The 12,133-nt window shown below is 42.3% G+C and overlaps 1 protein-coding gene across 1 annotated transcript; it reads right to left on the minus strand.

Annotated features, from left to right (window-relative positions):
- Nucleotides 1-313: 313 nt before the first annotated feature.
- LOC115202240 (ATP-binding cassette sub-family E member 1) lies at nucleotides 314-11,202 on the minus strand. Its single transcript, XM_029766229.1, has 19 exons — nucleotides 11,069-11,202; nucleotides 10,045-10,198; nucleotides 9,739-9,824; nucleotides 9,514-9,611; nucleotides 9,270-9,387; nucleotides 8,879-9,016; nucleotides 8,674-8,743; nucleotides 6,948-7,044; nucleotides 6,771-6,860; nucleotides 6,352-6,473; nucleotides 5,714-5,787; nucleotides 5,289-5,436; nucleotides 5,146-5,205; nucleotides 4,681-4,739; nucleotides 3,923-4,033; nucleotides 2,093-2,235; nucleotides 1,728-1,850; nucleotides 1,242-1,353; nucleotides 314-1,055 (listed from the first exon to the last, which is right to left on the minus strand). The coding sequence occupies exons 2-19, from the start codon at nucleotides 10,145-10,147 to the stop codon at nucleotides 1,008-1,010; spliced, it is 1,800 nt and encodes a 599-aa protein (XP_029622089.1). The 5' UTR covers nucleotides 10,148-10,198; nucleotides 11,069-11,202; the 3' UTR covers nucleotides 314-1,007.
- Between the last annotated feature and the right edge of the window lie 931 nt (nucleotides 11,203-12,133).

Here is a 12,133-nt window from a genome sequence, read left to right on the forward strand (position 1 = left end):
TACAGCTAGCAAGCTACTTCACATGCTAATATTAACTTTGGTATTATTGTATGTAGCTACGTTTACTAGCTTGCTACCTAGCTCGCCAGACAGCCCATAGAGCATTGCATGTTTTGTAGTTGATTTGAGCTGTAACAGATTTCCACATGCTGCTACCAACCTTGCAACGACAAAATAAATACTTGTTCACAAAAAAAAATTTGAAGTGTTATTTAACACTGTAAACAAAAGGAAGTGTGGTTTTGGGTGGATTCTTCCTATAAAGCTGTATGGCAACGTAAGAATTGCTTTGATAAATGCCATAAGCTTGATTCTTGGTCTGGAGGGCAAATTTAATTGTGGAATAACAATAGGTCATTAAATATAACACAGACAAGAACTGTATAGAGACACTTAATTGTTGAACTGCAGAACATGAAGGTACATTGCCTTTAATTCCAGTAGATTATGTATTACTTCAATGTCCATTTTCTGATGGAGAACCAACGAACCGTAGTAGTCTGCTGCCCTCTTGTGGACAAAACCCACAATTTCACTTTCAAAAAACACCACCATACTCAGGAAATGGTGTTTATTCATAAGATACTATTTTAAAATTACATGAATTGGATGACTCTTTGATAAAACACTCCTTTGGCTCCCAAAGGTAGGTGTGTGTGGGCAAGTTCGTTTTGCATAGCCCTGTGCACATGGGTGGTTGAAGATTTCCCTTTAGGACCAATGGTCTAATATGTAAACCCCAGGGCACCAGGCAATGCAAAACAAACTCGCCCTGTGTGTGTACACGTACGTATGACTCTGGTGGTCCACCCAGCTTGGGTCTCTAAGCCTTTGGCCCAAGGGGGGGCCAGTAGGGTAGGGCTACGTTCCAAATACCCACACTAACATCACTTAGAACGGAGCAATGTAGCATGGAATGCTAGTGTGGGTATTGGAACAGCCATACAGGTGTCAGGGCTTGAGGAGGATGGATATGGAGGTCTCTGATGGAGGGAGGGTTTGGTCCTTTAGTCGTCCAGGAAGAAGTAGTTCCCACTCTTCTTCTGTTCACAATCCTAGATATACAAACATAGATTGGGTTACAGAGGAGACACAATCCTAGATATACAACAGGTTAGAGAGCAAATGAAATAAAATGGAGTGATGCGGAATGAAATTACTGAAAGTCAATATGTTTACTAAAAGCACAAAAGGGATGTAAATAAAAATGTAGGTTTTAAACACTCAGTATTTTCCTGTACCTTTATGGAATTCATCTTGTTGATCCTTGGTCGGAAGTTGTTGGGGTCTCTCCTGAACGTGATCTCCAGCTGTGATAGGAACTTGTTCATCCCCGCGAGTAAGGTCTGTGGCCTGAGAGGTCAAAAGATGACCGGGCCCGTGTTACATAGTTGCTTAAGAGCTAAACATGGGTTCCTAACAACCCATATCTTAGCATGATTTCAGTCTGTCTTGTCACGAAAATACCACTTTGTCAGACGAACATGAATTTCAGTCAGGATTTGACAGTTTGCTTACAAATCACCCAATAAGCAGTTTGAAGGAGCTAAGAGTTCGATAAAGTGAGAGGAAGAAAACAATAGCTTGAAGAACAGCAGATATTAAAAGCCACCACAGATAAGAACAGCAGATATTAAAAGCCACCACAGATAAGAACAGCAGACGTCATGCTGCTGGGTAAATCAGTGGATGAGACCATGTCAAATGGATGGGGAGGGTTAACGTACGTGTTGGCAGCGGTGCTTCGCGAGGGAATACCGTCGAACACGATGACGCGGTCAGCCAGGTAGGTGGCCATGATGAAGTCGTGCTCCACCACAAACGCAGTCTTCTTGGCGTGGAGGATGAATCTACAGACAAATAATGAATGTATCAAAAATCAATGGCATCTATTTAAGGCCATTAGGGTTTGTGAGGTTGTAGGGTTTCTGTATTTCCTGTCAAACAACAGATTAACAGACCAGGGTTTGTGAATGGTACTACTGTGAGCAATGTAAAGCACAAGGTGGATCTCTTTGCTGAGGTAGAAGTTCACCCCACCCTAACCACAGATCTAGGATCAGAGTGTGTGTATACAGTTGTGTGTGGTTACCTTTTGATGACCTTGGCGCACACGAGACGCTGCTCAGAGTCCAGGTAGGCAGAGGGCTCGTCTATCAGGTAGACATCAGCTGGTTTCCCCAGACACAGGGCCATGGCCACCCTCTGCAACTCTCCTCCAGACAGGTTCTGGACCTACAGAGACAAGCAGGGGGGGTGTTCATTAGACACCAAACGGAGGAAAACGGACGAAAACAGGGAGGGAGTACCTGGACATGTCCAATAAGAAATGATTGTTTTCATTTTCTGGTCCAGTGTGTATGGTCCATTGGGGCACCGTATAGCAAAGTGTTGTGCATCAGAAATGTTTTTATTCTGTTCTTACCTGTTGGGGCTAGGGGGCAGTATTTGCACGGCCGGATAAAAAACGTACCCGATTTAAACTGGTTACTACTCTTGCCCAGAAACGAGAATATGCATATAATTAGTAGATTTGGATAGAAAACACTAAAGTTTCTAAAACTGTTTGAATGGTGTCTGTGAGTATAACAGAACTCATATGGCAGGCCAAAACCTGAGAAGATTCCATACAGGAAGTGCCCTGTCTGACAATTTATTCTCCTTCTGTGGCATCTCTATCGAAAATACAGCATCTCTGCTGTAACGTGACATTTTCTAAGGCTTCCATTGGCTCTCAGAAGGCGCCAGAAAGTATAATGGGGTGTCTGCAGTCTCTGGGCAAAGTACAGGAGCTCTGTTTGTGAGTGGTCAGGCTGGGAACAGTGACATAGGAGATGCGCGTTCATGAGAATTCTCCATTTTTTTCTTTCAGCCTTTGAATGAATACAACGTCGCCCGGTTGGAATATTATCGCTATTTTACGAGAAAAATAGCATAAAAATTGATTTTAAACAGTTTGACATGCTTCGAAGTACGGTAATGGAATATTTTGACATTTTTTGTCACGAAATGCGCGTCACCCTTCGGATACTGACCTGAACGCACGAACAAAACGTAGGACTAACTATGGATTATTTGGAACAAAAACAACATTTGTTGTTGAAGTAGAAGTCCTGGGTGTGCATTCTGACGAAGAACAGCAAAGGTAATCCAATTTTTCTTATAGTAAATCTGAGTTTGGTGAGGGCCAAACTTGGTGGGTGTCAAATTAGCTAGCCGTGATGGCCGGGCTATCTACTCAGAATATTGCAAAATGTGCTTTCGCCAAAAAGCTATTTTAAAATCTGACACCGCGATTGCATAAAGGAGTTCTGTATCTATAATTCTTAGAATAATTATGTATTTTGTGAACGTTATTCATGAGTAATTTAGTAAATTCACCGGAAGTTTGCGGTGGGTATGCTAGTTCTGAACATCACATGCTAATATAAAAAGCTGGTTTTTGATATAAATATGAACTTAATTGAACAAAACAGGCATGTATTGTATAACATAATGTCCTAGGAGTGTCATCTGATGAAGATCAAAGGTTAGTGCTGCATTTAGCTGTGGTTTTGGTTTTTGTGACATATATGCTTGCTTTGAAAATGGCTGTGATTATTATTTTTGGCAGGGTACTCTCCTGACATAATCTAATGTTTTGCTTTCGCTGTAAAGCCTTTTTGAAATCGGACAATGTGGTTAGATTAACGAGAGTCTTGTCTTTAAAATGGTGTAAAATAGTCATATGTTTTGAGAAATTGAAGTTATAGCATTTGAGGTATTTGTATTTTGCGCCACGCGATTCCACTGGCTGTTGACTAGGTGGGACGCAAACGTCCCACTGGCCCAGAAAGGTTAAATGGACAAGTTCAGGTAGTAGTACCACCCCGTTTCAAAACATTCAATGCGAACTGAACACAACCCAGAAAGCACAACTTACGTCCTGGTCGATGATGCTCTCAATCTGCATAGGCTTCATGACGTCAGTCACAAACTGGGGGTGAGTGTAGGCGTCTCGGATCTTCTCATGGAGCAGAGCCCGCACACTACCCTACAGAGGACATGAGGAAGTTATTCAGGGGCTGAGGGGCAGGCTACCCTACAGAGACAGAGGACATGAGGAAGTTATTCAGGGGCTGAGGGGCATGCTACCCTACAGACAGAGGAAGTTAGTCAGGGGCTGAGGGGCACGCTACCCTACAGAGACAGAGGACATGAGGAAGTTAGTCAGGGGCTGAGGGGCACGCTACCCTACAGAGACAGAGGACATGAGGAAGTTAGTCAGGGGCTGAGGGGCACACTACCCTACAGACAGAGGAAGTTAGTCAGGGGCTGAGGGGCACACTACCCGACAGAGGACATGAGGAAGTTAGTCAGGGGCTGAGGGGCATGCTACCCTACAGAGACAGAGGACACGAGGAAGTTAGTCAGGGGCTGAGGGGCATGCTACCCTACAGAGACAGAGGACACGAGGAAGTTAGTCAGGGGCACGCTACCCTACAGAGACAGAGGACATGAGGTAATTAGTCAGGGGCTGAGGGGCATGCTACCCTACAGAGACAGAGGACATGAGGAAGTTAGTCAGGGGCTGAGGGGCACGCTACCCTACAGAGACAGAGGAAGTTAGTCAAGAGATGAGGCGCAGGTGTCTGTGTTAGAGGTGTGTAGTTGTCAAGGCAGTGAATGGTTGTTACCTACTTTGAATTTGGGGCTGATCTTTTGGGGTTTGTAGCTGACGTTCAGGATAGGCACTTCCCCTTTGGAAGTAATAGAACATGTTTAGGGAAAATGGACTGAGTGTACAAAACAATAAGAACACCTACCTAATATTGTGTTGCACCACCCCCTTTAGCCATCAAAACAGTCCCACTTCAATCTTTTGTCTTGCCCATTCACCCTCTGAAAGGCACATATACAAAATCCATGTCTCAATTGTCTCAAGGCTTAAAAATCCTTAATTAACCAGTCTCCTCCCCTTCATCTACACTGATTGAAGTGGATTTAACAAGTGACATCAATAAGGGATCATAGCTTTCACCTGGATTCTAGCTCATGGAAAGAGCAGGTGTTCCTAATGTTTTGTACACTCAGTGTATATTAGAGTACATGGTTCCAGCAATTAGACAACGTGAAGAGAAACTAAGTTGTCAAAATGTTATTTACCCCCTTCATCTGGTTTCAAACGGCCAGCCAGCATTCTGATGAACGTGGTTTTGCCCGTCCCTGAAAGAGAGAGGATTTAGAAATAAGACTCATTTTATGGAACTTGGTTGATAAAGGCACACATTCCTCCCCCGCCTCCTCACCGTTCTCTCCCAGCATGACCATGATCTCAGAGTCGGTGAACTCTCCCTCCAGGATCTCCAGGGCAAAGTCTCCCATGTTCTTCTTCATGTGGGGGTACTGGTAGTGGCACATCCTCTTGATCTCCTCCTCGTTGGCCGTCTCCGCCACCTAGTGTTGTATTATTACATTCTTTTAGTTTTTAGACATTATTATGAACTGGATGTTTCGAGCCCTGAATGCTGATTGGCTGAAAGACCACCTGCCACGGGTAAGACAAAAAAAAAGTACTTTTTACTATTCTAACTACGTTGGTAACCAGTTTATAATAGCAATACGGCACCTCTGGGGTTTGTGGCACTGCGTTGCGTTGTGCATAAGAACAGTCCTTTGCTGTGGTATATTGGCCATATGCCACATATCCTCAGGCTTAATTGTATCACATTACCTTGAACACCAGCGATATCTCCCTGAAGCGCAGATTCTCCGTGGGCACATAGCCGTCCAGGAAGATGTTGATGCCTGGAGAAAGGAGCAGAGGAGGCCTGGGGTTAGAGGTGAAGTAGTCAAGTGAACAGGACAGCTGTGCATTGGGAAAATATCCATTGGTTGTGGTGATGTGCTCCACGGACAGATTGTGAAAAGCTGTGTTACCATTTCGAGGGTAAGTGACAGAGTGGTGGTCTATGGGGTGCTGCGCTAGGCTAGGGCCTTAAGGCTTTAAAATGTCTGTACCAGTTGGCTCTGCAGCAGACCCATTAGAGTTAGTCCCTAGTGAGGTCAGATTGGGGGTTTACTGTAGCAGAGATCAAGCTGAGACAGATCTTCATTTGTCTTCACAGACTAGAGTGTAGCCTGCCATGTACTGAGGATATACTTTATCCATTGATATCAACGCAAATAATAATAATAAAGTACACATACCAACAGCCAGGTGTCATTGTGAATGGAATGAAGTAAGAGGGTGGTAGAGGTAGTTTCGCCTTCCCTGACTCCAAAGGACATAGTGACCGCTCCGTAAGAGCTGGACACTCCGTACAGACAGCGTAGTGTTTATGGTATAGTATGAAGTGTTTAGGGTCCTACCTTCTCTAACTCCAAAGGGCATAGTGACCACTCCATAGGCGCTGGGCACTCCGTACAGACAGCAGATGAAGTCAGACAGGTAGTCCAGCACACTCAGGTCGTGTTCCACCACTATGATGTATCTGGGAGAGTGGACGAAGTAAGAGTCAAGAGTCTACAAGACAAGAAAAAGCTGATGGAAGAATAGTGGATAATGTTCAAGTAGGCATAAAACCAAAAGTAAACCAAGTGAAATAGGGAGGAACTACCAGGTTGGTGTTTACTAGGAATAAAGCAGAAAACTGCCAGGGCAGTACTACCTGAATTTGTCCAATGAGAAACTATGTTTTTTCTTTTTCCGTTGCAAAACGCTTTGCTACAGTATGCCCTTCTGAACAGGACCCAGCCCTCTAGTGAGAGCATCATGTAATGTAACAGACCTGTCTGGGGAGATGAGGGAGCGGATGGTGACAGCAGCTCTTAGGCGCTGCTTCACATCCAGGTAACTGGACGGCTCGTCAAACATGAAGCTGGAAGGAACCACAAAGAGCCGCTTTAAGAACCACAACATATTCAGTCTTGGACAGCTTCCGCTGAAGCTGGTGCTGTTGACTTACATGTCTGCTCTCTGGATGCAGACCACAGCGATGGCAAAGCGCTGCAGCTCTCCTCCTGATAGGTCCTCCACATTCCTCTCCCTGAGATGAGTCAGATCTGAGACAGGAGAGAGATCAAATAATCTGCTGGCCAAATTGTATATTTTACTGACAACTTGACTGTAGAAGTGGGTCAAAAGTAGAGGTCGACCTATTAATCGGGATGGCCGATTAATTAGGGCCGATTACAAGTTTTCATAACAATTGGTAATCAGCATTTTTGGGCACCGATTATGGCCGATTACATTGCACTCCATGAGGAGACTGTGTGGCAGGCAGACTACCTGTTACGCGAGAGCAGCAAGGAGCCACGGTAAGGTGCTAGCTAGCATTAAACTTATCTTATTAAAAAAAACAATCAATCTTAACATAATCACTAGTTAACTACACATGGTTGATGATATTACTAGTTTATCTAGCTTGTCCTGTGTTGCATATAATCAATGCGGTGCCTGTTGATTCAATTATAAATTACAGCCTACTTCGCCAAACGGGTGATTTAACAAGCGCATTCGCGAAAAAAAGCACTGTCGTTGCACCAATGTGTACCTAACAATAAACATCAATGCCTTTCTTAAAATCAATATACAAGTATATATTTTTAAACCTGCATATGTAGTTAACATTGCCTGCTAACATACATTTATTTTAACTAGGGAAATTGTGTCACTTCTCTTGCATTCTGTGAAAGCAGAGTCAGGGTATCTGCAGCAGTTTGGGCCACCTGGCTCGTTGCGAACTGTGTTCAGACCATTTCTTCCTAACAAAGACCGTAATTAATTTGCCAGAATTGTACATAATTATGACATAACATTGAAGGTTGTGTAATGTAACAGCAATATTTAGACTTAGGGATGCCACCCGTTAGATAAAATACGGAACGGTTCTGTATTTCACTGAAAGAATAAACGTTTTGTTTTTGAAATGATAGTTTCCTGATTTGACCATATTAATGACCTAAGGCTCGTATTTCTGTGTGTTATTATATTATAATTAAATCTATGATTTGATAGAGCAGTCTGAATGAGTGGGTTAAGCAGCAGCAGGCTCGTAAGCATTCATTCAAACAGCACTTTCCTGCATTTGCCAGCAGCTCTTCGCTGTGCTTCAAGCATTGCGCTGTTTATGACTTCAAGCCTATCAACTCCCAAGATTAGGCTGGCAATACTAAAGTACCTATTAGAACATCCAATAGTCAAAGGTATATCCTTAGTCCTATAGTAACAACAACCTAAAACTTCTTACCTGGGAATATTGAAGACTCATGTTAAAAGGAACTTAAACGTTATCTTTTTTACATGGCACATATTGCACTTTCACTTTCTTCTCCAACACTTTGTTTTTGCATTATTTAAACCAAATTGAACAGGTTTCATTATTTATTTGAGACTAAATTGATTTTTTAAATGTATTATATTAAGTTAAAATAGTGTTCATTGAGTATTGTTGTAATTTCATTATTACAAATATATTAAAAAAATAAAAAATGAGCAGCCAATTAATCGGGATCGGCCTTTTTTGGTCCTCCAATAATCGGTATCGGCGCTGAAAAAATTAAGAAATCATAATCGGTCGACCTCTAGTCAAAAGGAACATTTTTTAAAACATAAATGGAAAGAGTTAGGATTACATATACACAAATTATAGACAAGAGAAAAGACAAGGTGAGAAACCAATCTAAACTTACCAAGCTGCTCACAGACGATGGTCTCAGTCTTGGAGTCATCTTTCCTGCTCAGAATGGAGCCCACAGTCCCCTAGTGGCAGAACACAGCACTACTGTTAGCCCGTCAGACAACAATTCTGTACAGATCTGTGTATCTGGAACGCACCAATTCTATCCCCACATTCATTTCTACAGGTCTGAACCCACACCCACAGGCTCGACTGACCTTGACAGTCTTGGGGATCTGGTCGACGTACTGGGGCTTGACGATGGCTTTCAGGTCATCCTCCAGGATCTTGGTAAAGTAGTTCTGGAGCTCAGAGCCACGGAAGTAGGTCAGGATCTCCTGCCAGTCTGGTGGAGCCTGGTGGAGGAACAGGAGAGAATTGAGCTTTTGAAACTAGGGATAAGAGTGATGGTAACACAGCACAGTGTTTTAGTAACTAGTTGCATTTCAGTTATTTAGCAGACATTGTAAAGTCATTCTGCTGACATTATAATTATGCAGAGGGACTTAAGTGACCCTCTAAACATTGTAAAGCCAGATAATAACGTATTAGACATCTGGCTACATTCTCTACAAGGCTGTGTCATAAAACTAATAGTTACACACTTACATCGTACTTCCCCAAGTTAGGCTTCTGTTTTCCAGCCAGAATTTTCAGCGCTGTGGATTTCCCGATTCCGTTGGTGCCCACAAGTCCCAGAACCTCTCCAGGTCTGGGAATGGGTAGTCTGGAATGGAATATTGCACAAGTACAGTCCATGGATTCAAGAGAGAAACAAACATTCATTCATTGAGATTAGGCCTACAGGTCTATGAGACAAACACAGCTCTCTTTACCTTGAAAAGTAACCCACCTATGCAACTTGAAGGAGTTGGCACAGTATCTGTGAGTTGTCTCTTTCTCGAGATTGCTTGGCAAGTTGACAATAGACAAGGCCCCAAATGGACATTTCTGGAATAAAAAAAAGAAGTCAGTGCTAAGTGCCATGTAATCAGGACTGAAGGAAAATGCATAAAGAAAAAACTACTCGTCCACATCTTCTATCAACAGAGGGTCAGTCATTTTGTTACAATTTTACCTTGATACAGATGCCACATCCGATACAGAGCGATTCGGAAATCCACACAATTTTGCTCTGAGCTGTGACTTCTATGCACAGTTTACCTGCAAGACAAAAAGATTACAAAGATGAATTACAATTGAGTCTTGAAAAAAGTCAACATGGACCATTTTAACTGTACATAACTTGAGGCATTATCGTTTAGGCTACTGCCTCAAGACCCGGAGGAATTAGTTATCATGTATGTGTCAGAGAATTTTATAATAGGCCTAGATTATCAAGTACGAGGTTCAGCACAGTAGGAAAGGATGCAACACGTCATACCCATCCGAACCACAGGGCAACTCTTCTTGCACTCTTGCCGGCATTTCTTTGGCTTGCATTTGTCATGGTTCACAATGGCGATTCTGGTGTTTTTCTCTGACATTCTGCCTGCCTCTTGTCAATTATTGGCGGAGCAGAATCCCTCCCCAGAGTACTGTGACACAGAGATATGAGAGTTTAGATTAGACAAGGGTTAGGCCTGTAGCATCTGCAGAGACAGTGAGTCAGATTGATAACAGTTTGGATGAATGAATACAGAAATGGCCTGTAAATTACTATTTGTATTTATTATGGATTTCCATTAGCTGCTGCCAAGGCAGTAGCTACTCTTCCTGGGGTCCAGCAAAATTAAAGCAGTTATACAATTTTAAAAACATTACAATACATTCACAACAGATTTCACAACACATTAAGTGTGTGCCCCAAATCTGGGGGAGGCAAGAGAGAAGAATGTATCTAGCTATTTCTAGCTCGTATCCATCTCCCACTTCGAGACAAGAAAGCAAGATGGATAACGTTATAACGTAGTAGGTACAACTAGATAACGAGTAACACTGAAATATGAAACAATGATAGCTATCAGCAAAGAGACGAAGACTAGCTGAGCAGTGTTGATGCCATTGACAGTTTAGATAGCTACATTAGCAAGTTTGCCAACTAACACGTAGTTTACCCTAGCTAGCTACGTTACCCTAACGGTCACTTCATCCAAATCAGCTGGAAGGCGACACTGTTGGCTATACAAACTAGTTAGCCAGCTTACTAGTATCAGTGACCTATAATTAAACACGTGGTAATTTAATTGGCAGTTATAAACTATCAAATGAACGAACAGCTGTCATGTGAAATTAACAGAGGCGGCTATGATACACTAGCTAGCAAGCTAACGTTAGCCAGCTAATTGGCTAACGAACAGTGCTGACGTTGGTGCTAGCTCTGTTAGCTAGCCAGCTGACAAGCAGCCCATTAAAATGTTATTTGACAAGTTTGTCATTATTATCATTTATATATCAATCCAACTCACCCAGAAACACTCTTCGGGTGTTTCTGTCCTCCAGGTATTATACTTTTGGTTTTAAAGTGTCGTTGTACTACGGTGTTTCAAACAACGTGTTCTCAACGGGGACAGAACGCCGGGAGAAAAATGGCGCTCCCATGCGTAAAGTTTAGCGACGTCCAGCCATGCGTCGCTGTGACGTAGGTATCCTACGAGAATAAAAAGTGGGAGTAGGTTATTTGAGGTGATGGCAAAGCAGAACATCTGTTAGACATTCATAAAAAGAAATTGAAGTGTATGATCAGAAATGTTTAATTGAATTTTTGAGGCCTTCAATGTAAACTCGAGCTGATGTATAATTTTACTTCTGTAAGATACAATGGCTTAATAAAAAAAAGTGTGTCAATGGGTTCACCAAGCCATCAAATGAATAAAAGGGAAATATGTTACTTATCGAAAAAAAGTTATTTTAACTATATAGGCCCATTGATGCTAAGATGTTTAGAAATATGAATCATAATGTATTTATCATATAGGAAAATCTATTTTGAAGGCATCTCTGGCTGCAGTGCAACTGGTGTCTTCAATGTCGTGGCACATACTGTATCAAAATGCAGAATGAGACAAAGTGAGTATCCTTAAACCACCATAGGCCTACTCAAATCAGACCAAATCAAATGTAATTGGTCACATACATATATTTAGCAGATGTTATTGCGAGTGTAGCGAAACGTTTGTGTTCTTAGCTCCAACAGTGCAGAATATCTAAAAATACACAGCAATACACACAAATCTAAAACTAAATGAATGGAATTAAGAAATATAGAAATATTAGGATGAGCAATGTCAGAGTCCAGAGTATATGACCAAAAGTATGTGGACACCTGCTAGCCGAACATCTCATTCCAAAATCATGGTCCCCCCTTTGTTGCCATAACAGCCTCCACTCTTCTGGGAAGGAAAGGGGAAACCTAGTTAGTTTTACAACTGAATGCCTTCAACTGAAACTTGTCTTCCCCATTTAAACCAACCCGTCTGAATCAGAGAGGTGCGGGGGGCTGCCTTAATCAACATCCATGTCTTCAGCACCCA

Source organism: Salmo trutta, chromosome 11 (genome assembly GCF_901001165.1).
Source record: "Salmo trutta chromosome 11, fSalTru1.1, whole genome shotgun sequence".
NCBI lineage: Eukaryota > Metazoa > Chordata > Actinopteri > Salmoniformes > Salmonidae > Salmo > Salmo trutta.

Coding starts and splice junctions, on each gene's coding strand:
- LOC115202240 (XM_029766229.1), bottom strand. CDS start 10,147: ATGTCAGAGAAAAACACCAGAATCGCCATTGTGAACCATGACAAATGC. Junction 9,388..9,513: donor AACTCCTTCAAGTTGCATAG/GTGGGTTACTTT, acceptor ATTCCATTCCAG/ACTACCCATTCCCAGACCTG. Junction 9,017..9,269: donor CTAACTTGGGGAAGTACGAT/GTAAGTGTGTAA, acceptor TTCCTCCACCAG/GCTCCACCAGACTGGCAGGA.